We start from the raw sequence: 20,281 nt of genomic DNA on the forward strand, positions 1-20,281 counted from the left end.
TTTTTTTTTTTTTTTTTTTAAAGTCTGGCTAAACATTTATCAATTTTGTGTATCTTTCCAAAGAACCTGCTCTTGGTTTCATTGAACTTTTCTGTTGTTTTTTTTAGTCTCTGTTTCATTTATTTCACCCTGAGCTTTATTATTTCCTCCTTCTGCGAACTTTGGGTTTGTTTGTTCTTTTTTTCTAATTCCTTCAGGTGTATAGTTAGATTGTACATTTGAGATTTTTCTTGTTTTTTTTCTTTTTTTTAAGTAGGCTCCACCCCCAATATGGGGCTTGAACTCATGTCCCTAACTTTACCGACTGTACTACTCAGGTGCCCCAGTTTTTCTTATTTCTTGAAGAACACCTATATCACTATAAACTTGCTTGTTAGACTGCTTTTGCTATGTCCCAGAGATTTGGAACTTGTCTTTCCACTTTCATTTCTCTCATGGTATTTTTTTATTTCCTGTTTGATTTCTTTTTTGACCCATTTGCTATTTAATAGCATGTTGTTTAGCTTCCTTGTGTTTTTACCATTTTTTTCCTGTAATTGATTTCAAGTTTTATACCATTGTGGTTGAAAAAAATGCTTAATATGATTTCAGTCTTCTTAAATGTATTGAGAGTTGTTCTGTGGTCTCCTTACATGTGACCTTAGAGAATGTGCACTTCCAAGTGCACCTGAACAGGATGTGTATTCTGACTTTTTTGGATATGTTCTGTATATATCTGTGAAGTCCTAAAGTCCTGTCTGTTCTAACATGCCATTCAAAGCCACTGTTTGCTTACTGATTTTCTGTCTGGGTGATCTGTCCATTGATGTAAGTGGGGTATTAAAGTTTCCTACTATTATTGTATTGCTGTTAGTTTCTCTCTTTATATCTGTTAGTATTTGCTCTATATACTTAGGGCTTTGGATTGGGTGTGCAGATATTTATAATCGTTATATCCTCTTGTTGGATCAGTTCTTTTATCATTATGTAATTACCTTCTTTATGTTTTGTTATAGTCTTTGATTTAAAATCTGTTTTGCCTGATATAAGTATTGCTACCTTAGCTTTTTAAAAATTTTTCCTTCACTTAGAATATCTTTTTCTGGGGCACCTGGGTGGCTCAATGGGTTAGGCCTCTGCTTTTGGCTCAGGTCATGATCACAGGATCCTGGGATCAAGCCCCACATTGGGCTCTCTGCTCAGCTGGGCCAGGGGTGGGGGGGGTGTTTCCCTCTCCCCCTCTGCCTGCCTCTCTGCCTACTTGTGATCTCTCTCTCTGTCAAATAAATTAAAAAAATTTTTTTTTTAAATATCTTTTTCCATCCCCTCACCTTCAGTTTATATTTGTTTTTAGGTCTGGAGTGAGTTTCTTGTAGGTAACATATATCTGGGCCTTGTGTTTTGTTTTGTTTTGTTTTGTTTTTACCCATTCAGTCACCCTTTGTCTTTTGATTGAAGCATTTACATTTAAAGGAAAGGTGATACTGTTAGATATGTACTTACTGCCATTTTGTTAATTGTCGTTTGGTGGTTTTTATTCAGTTTCTTTTTTCTTTTCTTGCTGTCTTCCCTTGTGATTGATGACTTACCTTAGTGTTACGCTTGGGTTCCTTTCTCTTTATTTTTTGTACATCTCTTACAGGTTTTTCATATGTTGTTACCATGAAGTTCATATATAACACCCTATTATATAGCAGTCTATTTTAAGTGATGGTTGCTTAAATTCAAACACATAAAAAGACCACATTTTTAGCACCCTCCCATTTTATGTATTTGACATCATATTTTATGAGCCTCTTAACTAATTTTCTATAAATAAGTGATTTTAAAATTACTTTTTCTTTTCTTTTGACCTTCATACTAGCTTTATAAGTGATTGATCCACTACCTATGTTAAATGTTGCTTTTCCAGTGAAATTTATTTTTTATAAGTTGCTTACTCCTAGTTATTGCCTTTTCTTTTCAAGTTAAAGTAAATCCTTTAACACTTCTTTTGAGGTTGGTATAGTGATGATGAGCTCCATTAACTTTTGTTTGCCTGGGAAACTTTTTTTTTTTAAGATTTATTTTATTTATTTATTTGTTTGTTTATTTATTTATTTAAGAGAGAAAGAGAGAGAGCACCCAAACAGGGGGAAGGAGCAGAAGGAGAGGGACAAGCAGACTCTGTGCTAAGCACAGAGCCTATTGCAAGGCTTGATCTTACAACTCTGCGATCATGACCTGAGTCAAAATCAAGAGTTGGACGTTTAACACATGAGCCACCTAGGTACCCCTGTCTGCTAAACTCTTTATCTATCCTTGTAAGGTAGACTATTCTTGATTATAGGGTTTTTTCCTTTCAGCATTTTGAATAACATCATGCCACTTTCTTCTGGCCACAAAATTTCTGCTGAAAAGAATCAGCTCATAGCTTTATGGGTGTTTTCCCTTGTACATAACTATTTGCTTATAAGAGTTCTCTTTATATGTAATTTTACCATACACACACACACACACACACACACACACACACATACACACAAACATATCGTGGTATGGCTCTCCTGATTTATCTTGTCTGAGACTCTCTCTGCTTCTAGAAATGAGATGTCTCTTTTTTCCCCCAGAGTAGGGAAGTTTTCAGCCATGATTTCTTTAAATAAGTTTTCTGCCTCTTTCTCTCTTCTCCTTCAGGGACCCCAATAGTGCAAATGTTAGTATACTTCATGTGGTCCCAGAGGTCCCTTAACCTATCCTTTTTTAAAATTCTTTTTTTTCTTTTTGCTGCTCAGCTTGGTGCTTTATTCTACTCTGTCTTCCAGATTGCCGATCCATTCTGCATCCTGTAATCTGCTGTTGATTCCCTATAGTGTATTTTTTCATTTTAGTTACTATACTCTGCAACTGTTTTTTGTTTTATGTTTTGTGTCTCTTTGCTGAAATTTTCACTAAATTAGACTACTCCTCTCTCAAGGCCTCTGAGCATCTTTATGACCATTATTTTGAAACTTTATCAAGTAAATGCCTTATCTCTATTTTGTTCATTTCTTTTTCTGAGGTGTTGTTCTTTAATATGGAGAATATTCTTTTCTCCTCATTTTTGTTTTTGTGTATCAGGTAAGTCAGACTCTCCTGGTCCTGAAAGTAATGCCCTGTATGGAAGGCATCTATCTTGGAGGCTCGGTAGTGCAATCCCTCCTGGTCTCTAGAACCAGGCACTCCCAGGGTGTCCCCTATGTGGTCTGCATGTGTCGTCCTGTTGTGTCTGGGCTGTGACTACTGTGGGCATGCTGGTAACTGGCTACAAGGCCTACCTGTGAGTCTTGGGGGTGTGTTAGTGGGCGGCAATGACTTTGGGTGGGGGCGGGCAGTGGTCCCCACTGGGGTTGCCTGCCAGGTATGGTGGTTAGTACCTGATTGGAGGGATGTGTGCTGAGTTGAGTGTGTTGAGCCCAAAAGATCTGCAGGCGAATGCCAGGGTGGGACAAGCAGTGCTAGCAAGGTAGAGTGGGTGTGAGATCTTGCTTCCGAAGCATCTGGCTAACTAAGCTGTAGGAGTACAAGAAAAATGGCACTTGCTAACATTTCCATTCCCAGAGAAAGTTCCTACAGATCTCTGCCTCTCTGGCACACAGCTGAAAATTAGTCATTAAACCTCCCTCCTGTGTGACCCAGGAGCTTTTCAAACTGCTGCCTCTGTGCTGGGCTCTGAATGACTGACTGATACTGTGTGTGGGCCCTTTATGAGTAGTGTCTCAGTTTCCTGTAGCCCTCTGGCTCTCCTAAGTTAAGCTCCACTGATTTTCAAAGCCAGATAGTATGGGGCCTCATCTTCCCAGTGAAGATCTCCAGGGCAGGGGCTGTCTGCTGTGGGACTTGAACTTCTCACTCCTCAGGAAAGACCTCCATATACTAGCTTGTGGATCTTGTGCTCCTGCTTGTGGGTCACTGTGCTGTGGGTTTGGTTCCCAATAGTCTCTACCCCTCCAGCCTTCTCATGTGACTTTTTCTTTTTATCTTTAGCTATAGAATAGCTGTTCTGCTAGAGTTTAGGTTCACAGAGTGAGTTGTGCCGTACATAGTTGCAACCTTATTGTATCCATGGGAGGAGGTGAGCTCAGCATTTTCCTACTTGGCTGTCTTCCCCTGTCCCAGGAGAGGTGTTTCTAAAGAGTAGATTCATTCCTTACTTCCTGACATTTTTCTGTCTTCTTCTGCAGAGAAGTCTGTGATAATCCCATCCCACTCAGGGTTAAAGCAACAGTTGTGGTTTATAGCTGCTACTGCCCTGAATGAGGCTTGGAACACCTTGGTTTAAGCTTTACCAAGCTCTCAGACTTTGCTGCAACTAAATCCTTCATTCTTCCTCCCTCTTGCAGGTAGCAATGAAGTGATGAGGATGCTGATCTCTCGAAGCCTGTTTCAGGAGTAGTACCCAGACTTGATGTTCACACGTGATGGTTAATGTACAACTCGAATCAGAGGTTTCATGTGGACTGTTTAGTTACAGATGAATCATGGATGAGACTGAAGGGCTGAGCTTTTCTAGGTAGACCCAAAGTGGTGGAAGCAGCATCAGCTATAGGAATGGGACAGAGTCCTCAGCAGAACTAGAGGAGTTGCCCTGATTGAGAATGTTACAAGAAGACAACAACAAGACACTCCAACAACAAGAAGACTCCTAATGAAAAAAGGTGACCAGTGAAGACTCATCACCAAGTCAGAGTTCTTTTTTGGATCCATGTTGTCCTGATTTGTCTGCATTTGGTGGTTCACTGAATCCCTCTTCCAGGGATCTGAGCACTTCCATTGAGGGTTTCTCCTGATGATAAAGCAAAGGTGTGGGAAAGGAGAAATGGACAAAAAATGTCCTCCTATCTTTTCTTATGCTCAACTAAAGATGCAGAAGGTTTCTGTGGGTTGCATTTCCTTTGTAGTACTCCTGTGAATGTAAGTAATGATAAAATGAGTATTTGGGAAACCTTACTCCTAGGTGTGATTTAGGGTATATCTGCACTTGTACACTTTCTGAATATCAAGGGCTGCAGTTATTTGAAACTCTGAATATTTGTTGTTTTCTTTTTTAGAAACATGTGGTCTAAGAATGGTATTTAAGTTTCTATAACCCTTTCTAATAAGTACTTTGAGCATAATTTCTTTCTATCTGAGTTTAAGGAAATGATAGGCATATAGAGGAGAGAGTGACCTGGCAAAAGTGATAACGTTGGAAGGGATTCATAAACAAGGTAGAAATTAAAATTAAACTTTTATGAAAATGTGTAATACATAAAGAGAACCAAGAAAGTCAGTTTTAGACAGAAAGGAACCAGGACCAGGAAAAGTGCAGAATTTGTATGGGACCTGTTTGCAACTTTGTTTTTTTGTGCTTTGGGCTTGGCTTGGGATGGAAAGAAAATGTAAGTTGAATCTGGATGGAGAGTTATGAAAACCAAAGTGTGGGTTTTATCTCCTAATTGGAGAAACTGAGAAGGTTTTTAATGAAGATATGTTGAGATAATTTGTCAGTAAGAACGTTCTTGGAATGCACATGCAGAATGAACATGAGTAGGGAAAGACAAGATAAGGCATGTCCAGTCTGTAGGTTCTGGAAGTAATTAAGGTCTGAGGAAATTGAGCTCAAGCTTGAAAGGTAAAGAAAAGAGGAGAAGTGAGCAGATACAGACCCATGCTTAGAATGTTTGCTGTGGAACATGGAACATGAGGGTCTCCCTGGTAATTGGGCTGCTTTCTGGCATTTACTTCTAAGGCTTCTGTTCAGATTTGAAGCAAAAATAGGTGTTGTATTAATGTCTTTCTATTTGTGTCCCTCATAAGAGAAGGATGAGATGCTAGTTACTACAAATGCAACCCACACTGTCACCCATCATTACTATTCAGAGTTCAGTTTCCCGAGCAAGGGACTTGACCTCTATGACAAGAAGTTAGGGACATTTCAAGCTAATTTCTGTCACTGTTTATTTTGCTGTTCCATAGATGAAGCCAAAAGGAGCAGAACAAATATGTCTTAAGGAAAAACCTGTGCCAGGTGCTATGTTAGGTGCAGGATATACGCGGATAAGCAAACACAACTTAACTTGGATGGACTTACAGGCCTGGAAGGCTAGAAATTAGATAACATATTCATTCAGTATGTGGTAGCAAAAACAAACACATTTACTAAGTACACTGGGGCACAAGTAGTGTTGTGGCTCTACATGATGGCCTCAATGAAAATTGGATTTCCAAGTTGGCTTCATAATTTCTTTAAGCTATCTCCCCTTGTAATAACTCATACAGTTATACAGGGGGAAATCTGATTGCTCTGATTATATGTCCATTTAAACAGAAGAATGTTTAGGTCACCCATTAAAATTTTCATCTTTTATAGATTCAGTAAATTAGAAGTATCTTATTTACTTATTTGCTTTAGTGCTTATCTGGTTATACTTTTATTTTAAAAACACTTCTCCAAAGTACTTTTCTGCAGATTATCTCCTATATCTCATGATTTTCACAAGGAGTTCCTTGCATAAGTATTTACTTAAGATAATTGTTAAATTGATCTGAGTTGAATCGAGTAACAACCGTGATGAAAACAGCAACTAACAATGTTTCTGTTCAGTTAAGAGACTGAACTATGAATTCAGGCTCCCATATCTGGATTTGATTGCTAGCTTTGCTCACTAACCATGTGACTTTAAGAAAAAAACACCTAAACTCTCTGTGCCTGTTCCCTTATGTATAAAATGGAGATAATAAGGATCCCTGCCTCATAGGGTGGTTGGTGAATCAAGTGAAAGAATCCAAATAAATGGCTTTGAATAGAGTACATTAAGCACTCAAATATTAGTATTATCAATCTCATTTTATAGGTGAGCATAGTGAACTGTAAAGAGATTAAGTGACTTTCTCAAACTTATACAGGTAGCATACTGAAGTGTTAAGACACATCTCTGCCAAGAACCTTTAAAAAGTTAGAATCGTGACTAGTAGTCATTTAGTGCTGAATATCAAATATTTCTGGTCTGCCTCTCTTCTAGGTAGGTAAGTGGCAGGATTGCATCTTCCTTCTGCCAACTTTACAGAAATATATATATATATATACCTAAACAGATTTCTAAGGTTTCTCCCAGGATCTTAGAAGGGACCCAGAGCTTAAGTTTCCTTAATTTCACAGTAAATTTCTTATGGTCTATCCTCTTGACTTTATCTGAACATCCCATATATATTCTTCTACCCAAAATTTGTTTTACATTTGAAACTCAGGCTGTTATCCCTAGGAATTATGATCAGCCAAACACCATATGAATGAATGCTCTTCTTTTGAGTGTGGATGGGTGAGGAGTTCCTGCCACAGCGTCACAACAAACCCTGAAACAGCATGGGTCTCTGTGTGCCCACTTCAACAATTCCCAATTAATGACTCCCATGGGAGGAAGAGAGGAGGATCTGCAGAAGCCAGGGTTAAGTGGGAGCCCAATGGACAAGTTTTTCCAACTAAAATCCAATCTCATGCTTCATGGCCTATATGGCAATTTCTACCTGAGAAGTAAAAAAATGAGCCAGGATAGAACATTCTTTCATTCCTTTGAATGGAGCAAAATCCAGCACCACTAGCAGGACCCCAAAAGCTTTTTTTCCTTCCTGCTCCAGGAGGACTCAGATTTCTCTCTGCTATTTGTAACTGAAGGTAATGGTAAGTGTGTACCCAGGTCTTTTTACTTTTTCCTCCTGGCTACTTGTCTTTTCACCCAGTTTCTTGATCCAAAGTCCAGGACATTCTGGATCAGTCAGGAAGACTAAATACTCACTTCCTGTCACCACAAACAGAAGGAATCTTAGCTCTCTCTGGTCAGGAATTCTTAATCCCCATAGAATAAAATGAGGAGTTGCCAGTTCTCTTCACACCAACAGAGAAGGATGGATATTTTGAGCCATCATGCTCTGGAAAAGTAGGGCCTGTGATTTATTTCTAGGGCAGTTCTATTTAGTGTGGGTTTGGTTCTGCCCACTGTACCCCAACTTTAATATGGGCATTACAGTTTCCTCAAGAACTATATAAAAATATTCCAGGGTAGTCCACTGTTCCCTTCCCCAGCTGTCATCCAGATTAGGGCCCTGAGCTGCTACAGTACTTGGTCCTTTCTACAGAAAATCTGTATTGCTGGTTTCCACTTTTTCTTCAAACCAGTCTGTAGTCTTAATGAGCCATAAGATTCATCCACCAAACTCAGGTTGAAAGTCAGAAATACATTTGATTCATCTCTTTATTCTGGTGCATTCCTCACATAGTAGGAGTTCAGTGTGTTTTGAGCAGATAAAGACTTTAAAAAGCCAGCACCACCAATGTGATACTAACTATAGCTGCTGGCAAATACTTTTTAGGAATAGGCAAGACACACCATCAAAAGTCAGCTAACTAGACACAAGAACTTGGATGGACCTCTAGGGAAGTTGGGTGAGTGAAAACCAAACTCAGAAGGCTGTGTACTGTGAGATCCCATTCATATGACAGTCTTGAAATCATGCCAATTTAGAGGTGGAAAATGGGATAGTGGTTGCCAGGGACTTGACTGGGGAGAGGGAAAGAGGGTCTGTAAAAGGGAAGCATGAGGATGGGAGGGGCCTGTGATGGTGGCCACAAGTAGGTTTGCAACTCTCTTAGGAGTTTCCCAGATGTAATCTGAACACAGGCTTCGTATTGGGCTAGGACAGGCCAAAGAAAGAGGCAGTCCACTCCAGAATGGTAGGTTGCAGGGTTTTGTTTTTGTTTTTTAATATTTTATGTATTTATTTGACAGAGAGAGCACAAGTAGGCAGAGCAGTAGGGGAAGGGAGAAGCAGGCTCCCCGCTGAGCAGGGAGCCCAACATAGGGCTCAATCCCAGTACCCAAGGATCATGACCTGAGCGGAAGGCAGATACTTAACCAATTGAGCCATCCAGGTGCCCTGGTAGTTTGTTTTAATACGCAAAGGCAACTTACATATGAGTCTTGTCTTGGGCAGCAGCAAGACAGGTGGATTCCTGCACCAGCCTGTTAAATCTTAAAACTTTTTAAAAAGGGAGCCTCTCCAGTCCTCAGGTCCAACTCTCAGATTGTCACATCTTTTTGATCAGGTTCCCCAGCACCACAGAAAACCACAGGTGCCCTGGTAGCTTGTTTTAATAAGCAAAGGCAATTTACATATGAGTCTTGTCTTGGGCAGCATCTAGGAGAAAATAAAAAATATATTAGACCAACAGAAATAAATTTAATTATTAGGGAAAGAAATTCTCAGAGAAATTAAGGGACTTAGCTAAAGTCATCCAATTAAGTGAGAAATTGCTATTAGAAATTAGGATTTCTCAGTAAAATACTAGTAACTGAATCCAATAGTACATTAAAAGAATCATTCACCAGAATCAAGTGGAACTTAGTTCTAGGCTGCAGGCTTGGTTCAATATTCACTAATCAATCCACATGGTATACCACATTAATTAAAGGATAAAAACCATATGATCCTTTCAATAGATGAAGAAAAAGCATTTGACAAAGTACAACATCCACTCATGATAGAAACCCTCAACAAAGTAGTATTAGAGGGAACATATCTCAACATAAAAAAGGCAATATATGAAGGTGCCACAGCTAGTCTCATCTTCAATGAGGAAAAACTTGTTCCCTCTATGGTCTAGAACAAGACAGGAATGTCCACTCTCACCACTGTTGTTTAACATAGTATTGGAAGCCCTAGCCTCAGCAATCAGACAACAAAAAGAAAAGGCATCCAAATCGGTAAGGAAGAAGTCAAACTTTCATTATTTGCAGATGACATGATACTCTATATAGAAAGTCCAAAAACCACCCCAAAATTGCCAGAACTGATACATGAATTCAGTAAAGTCACAGGATACAAAATCAACATACAAAAATTTGTTGCATTTCTATTTACTAATAATGAAGCGGCAGAAAGAGATATCAGGGAATCAGTCCCATTTACAACTGCACCAAAACCCATTAAGATACCTATGAATAAACCTAACCAAAGAGGTGAAAAGATCTGTATTCTGAAAACTATAAAACACTGATGAAAGAGATTGATGATAACACAAAGAAATGGAAAAATATTCCATGCTCAGGGATTGGAAGAACAAATATTATTAAAATGTCTGTATACCCAAAGCAATCTACACATTTAATGAAATCCCTATCAAAATATCAACAGAATTTTTACAGAGTTAGAACAAACAACCCTACATTTTGTATGGAACTACAAAAAGACCCCAAATAACCAAAGCAATCTTGAAAAAGAAAAAGCAAAGCTGGAGGCATCTCAATTCTGGACTTCAAGTTTATTACTAAGCTATAGCCATCAAGACAGTATGGCACTGGCACAAAAATAGACACCTAGCTCAATGGAACAGAATTTAAAAACTCAGAAATGACCCCTCAACAATATGATAAACTAGTCTTTGACAAAGCTGGAAAGAATAGCCAAAGGAAAAGAGTCTCTTCAACAAATGGTGTTATGAAAACTGGACTGCAACATACAAAAGAATGAAAGTGGACCACTTTCTTACACCTTACGTAAAAATACATTTTATTTTTTTAAATTTTATTTGAAATCTTAGTATATACTATTTATTTTTTTAAAGATTTTATTTATTTATTTGACAGAAATCACAAGTAGGCAGAGAGAGGGGGAAGCAGGCTCCCTGCTAAGCAGAGAGTCCGATGTGGGGCTCAATCACAGGACCCTTGGATCATGACCTGAGCGGAAGGCAGAGACTTTAACCCACTGAGCGACCCAGGTGCCCCTAAAAGTACATTTTAAATGGATGAAAGACCTAGGTATGAGACAGGAAACCATCAAAATCCTAGAGAACACAGCAATAACCTCTTTGGCATTGACCATAGCAACTTATATGTCGAAACAAAGGCAAAAATAAACTATTGGGACACCATCAAGATAAAAAGCTTTTGCATAGTAAACAATCACTAAAACTAAGAGGCAACCTATGGAATGGGAGAAGATATTTGCAATGATGTACCGATAAAGGGTTAATATCCAAAATCTATAAAGAACTTATCAAATTCAATACCCCACTATAAATAACCAATTAAAAAATGAGAAGACCTAAACAAATATATTTTTTAAAGAAGACTTACAGATGGCCAACAGACACATAAAAAGATGACATCACTCATCATTGGGAAGTATAAATCAAAAATACAATAAAATATCATCTCACACCAGTCCAAATGGCTGAAATTAGCAAGATAGGAAACAGCAGAGGTTGGCGAGGATATGGAGAAAGGAGAATGCTTTACACTCTTGGTAGGAATGCAAACTTGTGCAGCCACTCTGGAAAACAGTATGGAGGTTCTTCATAAAGTTAAAAATGGAGCTATTCTATGACCCATAAATTGTACCACTAGCTACTTATCCAAAGGAGAAAAACAATGATTTGAAGGCCACCTGTACCCCAATGTTTATAGCAGCAATGTCCACAATAACCAAAATATGAAAAGAGCCCAGATGTCCAGTGACAGATGAATGGATAAAGAAGAGGTGGTATATACACACAATGGACTATTACTCAGCCATCAAAAAGAATGAAATCTTGCCATTTGCAACAATGGATGGAACTAAAGGGTATTATGGTAAGCAAAATAAGTCAATCAGAGAAAGACAATTATCATATGATCTCACTGATATGTGGAATTTAAGAAACAAACCAGAGGATCATAGGGAAAGAGAGGAAAAATATAACAAGATGAAATCAGAGAGAGAGAAAAACCATAAGAGACTCATAATCATAGGAAACAAACTGAGGGTTGCTGGAGGTGGGGGAGATGTGGAGATGGGATAATTGGGTAATGGGCATTAAGGAGGACGCATGATAGAACAAGCACTGGGTGTTACATAATACTGATAATCACTGATCCCTACCTCTGAAACCAATAATACGTTATACGTTAAATGAATTTAAACAAAAAATAAAAACAATCTTTGATATTTGTGTTAATTAATACATTATGTTTGATTAATTCTTGGAAACAACAACTTAAAAAACCCTCTCGTAACAAATGTGAACTATTAAAATATATAGGCCTCTTCTTTATTGTTAGGAATTTGACAAATTTAGTAAGTTGGGAAATTAATAGAAATCAATTTGAAATTTTGATTAGAAGACAAGGATATTTGCATAAGATCCTCCTAACATAACAATTACTTCATTACAAGCACTTATTTTCCTGCGATGGGAAAAGTTGATTGGAAATAGAGTATTTTCTGTGACATATGAACTGGTGTTCTGAGGGACTAACACCTGCATTTTCAACTGAAAGCAACCCTTGTTTTTTCGTTGAATAAGTTCTGTATTAAGGTAATGCTTGCCCTTATCATGGTGTGGGGAGAGAACCTAGGGATACAAAAATGCTTAAAATGTGGTTCTTGGCATGGAAGAACTTATCACATCATTTGCCATCACTAAGGATTAGCTCCTTGGGCCAGAATCAGAGCCCCAAGGTCTTGGGTGCCTCACGCTGCCCCCAGGAGCCTGGCTGGCTGAGGTCCACACAGAGCCACTTTTGAAGGAAAGACCTTTTCTGGGAGCTTACAGGAGAGACAGCCATGTGGAAAGCCTTCCTAGAGTTGAGACATCTTGTTTCTGCATCAGCCCTCTGCATCCTGTCTCTGGTGCTTGACCTTTCTGAATGAGAGCTAATGACCCAACCAGCTATCCCCAACCCCTGCAGCTTCTTGGAACCTCTTTCTCTGCCTTGAAATAAGCATTCTGACTCTTCAAATGTTAGCATGTCAATCTCAGAGATCATTGTCTCCTTTCCCCCATAAAAATGGATGCAAGTTGTTTAAGGTCTTATAGTTTATCTATTGATAAATCAGATCTAAATGGCCAGTTCTTTTCCAATGCCACTGATTCTTGGATGGGTCTCCTGATACTACATATAAACCTGACATCACCCCTACTCATGTGGAGAGCTCCTGGTATCAGTTTCTACACATTCCTGAACATGTAGGATCTAACTAGTAAGTGATGTCCAAACTCACCAGAAGATAGCTGTTATTTCTTCCACACATGCTTGCTTACAGGTGGATTCACTGAGGCATGGGAGCGTGCAGTATTCTTTGGTCTGGTGACCACTTTTATTTTTCAGTCCATTGCCCTTAGAAAAAACTCAAGTAGCCATTGTTCTTAACATCAATGGTCCAATATCAGAAGACAGCATGACATGATGCAGAACGGCCTTTGGCAACTTGTTTTCTTTTTTAAAAAATTATGTTATCAAAGTTACATATGTAAATGACTATAAAAGTCAAATAATTTCTCAATTATTAGTTTTTAATAAAAACTATAGCCTTCTTTCCCATCTCTCTCCATTGTTCTACATTGTTCTCCATAGTCATTTTCAAAACTTTCACCTATTTCTTCCAGTTATTTTCTCCAGATTTCTAAATAATATGCTTAAATTCCTACATATTGATTTTCAATTTTGAATCAATTTATTATTCCTTGATATAAAAATTAGAATTTATGGCTCCTGGACTCCTTTTACTCATCTACATAGTCTTTCTCTCTACTTATCCTCCTAGTACAGTTAAACCATGATTTTTGGTTAAATCAATATTCATATTTGGTTAAATATTTAATCATATTTGATCAAATTAATATGCATATTTTATTTTTGGAAATCTTAAATCTTGTTCCAGTTGACAATTGAGATACCAAATAAGATAGAATTGATAGATATTTGTCTATATTCCAGTCTTTGAAATAATAAATTTTCATCCCACAATGTACCTATAATGTTGATATCAAATAATATTATATAAAATATAACTGGTAATACTAATGCAAACACTAATATAATAATTAGTATTGATAATTATTAGTATTGATAATATTATTAATACTAATATAAAAACTAACATAAAAACAAATATTAAGAGAGAGATGTTTCAAAATGCAAACACTAAAATATCTAGTTTGAACTGACTTTCTGTTCTGGAACAGTAGGGATGGTGTAAAAATTTGGGATAGGCTTTAGGCAGGATGCCAGACTCCAAATGAATTACTGACTTAAATATTAAACATAAAACTATAAAACTTTTGGTAATAAGAATAGAAGAAAAATTTCAGGATGTGGGACTAGGCAAAAAATTCTTAGACTTAACACCAAAGCATAATCCATAAGAGGAAAAATAGATAAATTATATTTCATAAAAATGACAAGTTTTTGCTCTGTGGAAGCCATTTAAATATATGTAATATCTTAATTCCAATATAGTTAACATAGAGTCTTATATTAGTTTCAGGTGTACTAATATATACACCTGATATATACACCTGTATAGTGATTCAGCAATTCCGTTAAACATCCATTGCTCATCACAAGGGGACTCCTACATTCCCATCACCTATTTCACCCCCCCACCCCCGCCAACTCACCTCTCCTCTGGTAACCATCAGTTTGTTCTCCATATTTAAGAGTCTGTTTTGAAAGACCCTATTAAGCTAAGGGTATGATAAACTATAAACTAGGAAAAAGAATTTGTAAACCACATTTCCAGTGAACTGCTAGTATCTGGAATATATAATGAACTCTGAAAATCAAAACAAGAAGCAATGCAATTAGATAAAATACATTTCACAGAAGATATATATGGCAAAGCTGCACATAAAAAATGTTCAACATCATAGTTATTAGGAAATGAAAGTTAAAACTACAATGAGATATCACTACACAATTATCCAAACGACTAATATTTAAAAAATAAAGACAATAGCAAATCCTGGTGAGGATCGGAGAAATTTGATTGTTCATACATTGCTGGTGGGATTATCAGTGGAAGACAATTTGGTAGTTTCTTTAAAAACTAAAGGTGGATTTACCACATGACCCAGCAATTTGTCAGAGAAATAAAGTCTTATATTCACACAAACACCTGTACATGACTATTTTTTTCATAGTAGTCCACAGTTGGAAGCAACCCAGATGCCTTTAATGGGTGAATGATTAAGGAGACTGTGGTACAACCATACACGGAATACTACTCAGTAGAAAAAGGAATGAACTATGGATATACTTAAAAACCCAGATGAATATCCAGATAACTACGCTGAGTGAAAAAAGACCAACCCCAAAAGATTACATACCATATGATTCCATTTATATAACAGTCTTGAAGTGACAAAATTATAGAAATGGTGAACAGATTGGTGGTTGCCAGAGGTAATGAATAGATAGGAAGTAGAGGGGATGGGTGTGGCTATCAAAGTTCAGTAAGAGGGTTCCTTGTGGTGATGAAAATTCTTTGTATCTTGATACCATTAGTGAAACTAGGCAAAGGGCACAAGGATCTCTCCCTATTGTATCTTAAAGTTGCATATGAATCTATAATTATCTCATAACATAAAGTTTAATTAAAAAGACATTAACCAGAACAGGAGTTAGATGAAATGATAAATAATAACCCACTAAATATAACCCACTAAGAAAATAAGATAAATTCAAATATAAGTAAAGAAAAAATTAAATTTTAAGTAGAAATTGACATATCCACCATAATAGTGGGGACTTTTAAGACATTTCTGCATTAAGCTCATAGAGCCAATAATAAAATTTAGTGAGAACATAGATTTAAACAACACAATTACACAAGCTAGACCTAGTGGACATATATAGAACCCATTACCCATCAAATAGAGAGTGAAAATACTTTTGAAATAGCTATAAAAATTGATCATGTTGGGCAAAAGTTTTATTTTTAAAAAATCTTATTGAGGATCTTTATCAATCAATAAAAGACTAAAACCCAATGGAAAATTAGTTATAGTCACAATAAAGGAAATCATAAAATATGAGACACAAATATTTAATACATTTATAAAATTTTGTTCAATCTCACTAAGATTTAAAATAAGTTATGTTCATTTGAAGATATTCTAGATTCCAGTATGCCAAAAAGGCTAATTCAGTGTTATCATTCTTTGTTGCTGGGTATGAAACTTTCTAGAAAGCATCATGCCAATATATTAACAGTTACCTAAACAGTCCTATAGAAAACAAAATCACAATGAGATACCACCTCACACCTGTCAGAATAACTAAAATTAGCAACACAAGAAATGATAGGTGTTGGTGAGGATGCAGAGAAAGAGGAACAAGCTTGCTCTATTGGTAGGAATGCAAATTGATGCAGCTACTCTGGAGAACTGTATGGAGGTTCCTCAAAAAGTTAAAAATAGAACTACTCTATGTTTCAGTAATTGCACTACTAGGTATTTACCCAAAGGATACAAAAATACTCATTCAAAGGTGCACATGCCCCCCTATGTTTACAGCAGGATTATCAACAATAGCCAAAATATGGAGAAAGCCCAAATGTCTGTATTTCCATTGACTGATGAATGGATAAAGAAGATTTATATCTATCTATCTATCTATCTATCTATATCTCCACATCTATAATGGAATATTACTCAACCTTCAAAAATAATGAATCCTGCCATTTGCAACAGCATGAATGGAGCTAGAGTGTATTATGCTAAGCAAAATAAGTCAGTCAGAGAAAGAAAAATACCATATGGTTTCAATAATATGTAGAATTTAAGTAACAAAACAGATGAACACCTAGGAAGAAGGGGGTATAGGAAAAAAAAAGAGAAAGAAGCAAACCATAAGAGACTTTTAATGACAGAGAACAAACTGAGGGTTGAAGGGGAGAGGTGCATGGGGGATGAGCTAGACTGGTGATGGGCATTTCAGAGGATACTTGTTGCCATGAACAATTGATGTTGGATGAAAGTGATGCATCAGCGAATGCTACTCCTGAAACCAATATTGCACTGTACATTAACTCACTAGAATTTAAATAAAAATGAAAACACTTCAAAAAAAATTAAAACAAAACATGCTTATAAACTTTTCATCAACAATTCAACTTCTACAAAAAAAATTTTAACATCTAATAGTAAGCTTTGGAAGAGATGTGACAAATTTCGAAAGTCAACATCATATAAGTTGCATTCCTTGACTCTCTAATCATAATGCAATAGCATTAGAATTTTGGAAAAGACAAACACATGCACATACTCATAAAAAAATCACACATCAAAGAAAATCACAATAGGTTTTGAAACATATTTATAACAAAGTGGAAAAATCACATGACATTTTTATGATGAGCTTAAAAAATAATTAAAAATGTAAAGCTTTTACAGTTGCATCGAAATAATAAAATATCTAAGAAGAAATTTAACTAAAGACATTAAAGACTTGTAGACTGAAACTATGACAGAGATTAAAGAAATTGAAGACAACAAATAAATGAAAAGATATCACATGCTTATGGATCAGAAGAATTAGTACTGTTACAGTTCCATACTACCCAAAGCAAACTACAGATTCAATAATGTTGTATGGTGACTACAATTATCATGATGAGCATTGAGTAATGTATAGAATTGTTGAATCAATACTGTATAGTAATCAAAACAGTATGGCAGTGGCATTAAAACAGACACAGGGATTAGTGAAACACAAAATAAAGAGGCCAGGAAAAAATGCATATATTTACAGTCAATTAATTTAGGACAAAGGAACCAAGAATACGCAATGTGAAAGGATTGTGTCTTCAGTAAACAGTGTAGAAAATACTGGAGAGGTACATGTAAAAGAATGAAACTGGACCACTTTCATACACCATTTGTAATAATTAATTTAAAATGGAATAAAGACTTGAATGTAAGATCTGAAACCATAAATCTTCTAGAAGAAAACATAAGTAATAAGCTCCTTGACATCTGTCTTGGTGATGAGTTTTTGGATTTGACACCAAAAACAAAAACAGCAAAAGCAAAAATTAACAAATGGGACTACATTAATCCAAAATGTTTCTGCATAGAAAAGAAAACATTTATCAAAATGAAAAGGCAACCTAGAAAATATCTTCAAATCATATATTTAATAAAGGGTTAATATCCAAAAAATATTTAAAAACTCACAGAACTCAATAGCAAGAAAAAAAAATCCAATTTAAAAATGGGCAGAAGATCTCAACAGACATTTTCCCCAAGAAAACATACAGATAGTTGACAAGTACATGAAATTATGGTCAGCAGGACTAATCAACAGGGAAATAAAAATAAAACCACAATAAGATATCACTTCACATTTGTGAGAATGGCTATTACCAGAAAGACAAGAAATATGTGTTATCAAGGGTGTGGAGAAAAGGGGACCCTTGTACATTGTTGTGGGAATGTAAATTGATGTAGCCACAATGGAAAACAGTATGGAGTTTCCTCAAAAAAGTTAAAAATTGAATTACTATGTGGTCCAGCAATATCACTTGTGGGTATTTATTCAAGGGAAACAAAAACACTAAGTTAAAAAGATATCTCCTTCCCCATGTTTACAGCAACATCATTTACAGTAGCCAAAATATAGAAGCAAACCAAGTGTCCATCCATGGATAAAATGATTAAAGAAGATGTGGTGTATATATACAGGAATAGAATTCAGCCATTAAAAAGAAAGAAATTTTGCCATTTGTGACAACATGGATGGCCCCTGAGGGAATTATGCTAAGTGAAAGAAGAATAACAAATATTGTCTGATCTCACTTATATGTGGAATCAAGGGAAAAATCATGAAAAGAGAACAGAGTAGTGGATGCAAGAAGCAAGGGGCTATGGAGGTGGAAGAAATGGGTGAATGGGGTAAAAAGGTACACAGTTCCAGTTGAGTAAGTCAATGGACAGCATGGTGACCATAATTAATAATACAGTATTGCATGTTTGAAAGTTACTAAGAGAGTAGATCTTAAAAGTTCTCAACACAGAAAAAAAATGTGTTATTATATTTATAGACATTAATTTATACTTATTGTGGTAATCACTTTTCAATATGAATAAATATTAAATTATTATGTTGTATACTTGAAACTAATATAATGTATGTCAATCATACCTCAATTAAAAAAAAGAGAGAGAAGGGAGGCTGGGACTAAAACACATTTATCTTGGGGCACCTGGGTGGCTCAGTGGGTTAAGCCTCTGCCTTCGGCTCAGGTCATGATCCCAGGGTCCTGGGATCGAGCCCCGCATCGGGCTGTCTGCTCAGCAGGGACCCTGCTTCCCCCTCTCTATCTGCCTGCCTCTCTGCCTGCTTGTGATCTCCATCTGTCAGGTAAACAAATGGAATCTTAAAAAAAAAAAAAAAGAAAACACAATTATCTTATTTATTTATTTTTTACTAAAGCATAACTAACAAGCAATCTTATATTAATTTTAAGGTGTACCACAAATGATAAACTAATAAGTCTAGTTACCATCTGTCAACATGTAAATTTAATACAATATTGTTGTCTATAGCCTCATGCTGTACATATCTGTGATTTAATCATTTTATAACTGGAACTTTATATATCTTAATCCCCTTCACTTATTCCACCTACCCCAATCTTCTTTCCTCTGGCAACCATTAGTCCATCCTCTGCATCCATTAGTCTAGTTTTGTTTCTTCATTGTTTTTTAGATTCCACATATAAGTGAAATCATATGGTATTTACCTATTTATCTTTCTTGTTCCGACTTATTTCACTTAGCATAATGCCCTCAAGGTCCATCCCTGTTTTTACATCTGACAAGATTTCATTCTTTCTTTTACGGCTCAGTAATATTCCATTGTATGTACATGTCACATCTTCTTTATCCATTCATCTATTAATGGATACTTAGGCTGCCTCCATTTCTTAGCTATTGTAAATATTGTTGCAATGTTTATTTTTGCCTTTTTTAAAAAAAGATTTTATTTATTTATTTGACAGACAGAGATCACAGGTAGGCAGAGAGGCAGGCAGAGGGGGCAGGGAAGCAGGCTCCCCACCGAACAGAGAGCCCAGTGTGAGGCTTGATCCCAGGACTCTGGGATCATAACCCAAGCCAAAGGCAGAGGCTTTAACTCACTGAGCCACCCAGGCGCCCCTATTTTTGCTTTTTGAGTTAGTGTTTTGTTTTGTTTTTTTAAGATTTTATTTATTTATTTGACGGAGATCACAAGCTGGCAGAGAGGCAGGCAGAGAGAGAGGAGGAAGCAGGCTCCCTGCTGAGCAGAGAGCCCGATGCGGGGCTCGATTCCAAGACTCTGAGATCATGACCTGAGCCGAAGGCAGTGGCTTAACCCACTGAGCCACCCAGGCGCCCCTAATGTTTTTGTTTTTGATTTTCAGATAAATACCCAGGAATGGACCTAGATGGCAACTACTCATGGTCTAGATGGCAATTCTATTTTTAATATTTTGAGGAATC

General features: G+C 36.6%; 1 protein-coding gene across 3 annotated transcripts in view; it reads left to right on the plus strand.

Moving 5' to 3' along the window:
• ACAD8 (acyl-CoA dehydrogenase family member 8) overlaps positions 1-5,026 on the plus strand; it is a 19,334-nt gene extending 14,308 nt beyond the window's left edge. For all 3 annotated transcript variants that reach the window (XM_044258234.1, XM_044258235.1, XM_044258236.1), the window contains one exon: positions 4,341-5,026. In XM_044258234.1, the coding sequence (XP_044114169.1) occupies positions 4,341-4,393 (53 nt within the window). In that variant the 3' untranslated portion in view covers positions 4,394-5,026. The remainder of the gene's footprint in view (positions 1-4,340) is intronic.
• The last annotated feature ends 15,255 nt before the right edge of the window (positions 5,027-20,281 follow it).

Source organism: Neovison vison, chromosome 7, assembly GCF_020171115.1.
Source record: "Neovison vison isolate M4711 chromosome 7, ASM_NN_V1, whole genome shotgun sequence".
Lineage (NCBI taxonomy): Eukaryota > Metazoa > Chordata > Mammalia > Carnivora > Mustelidae > Neogale > Neogale vison.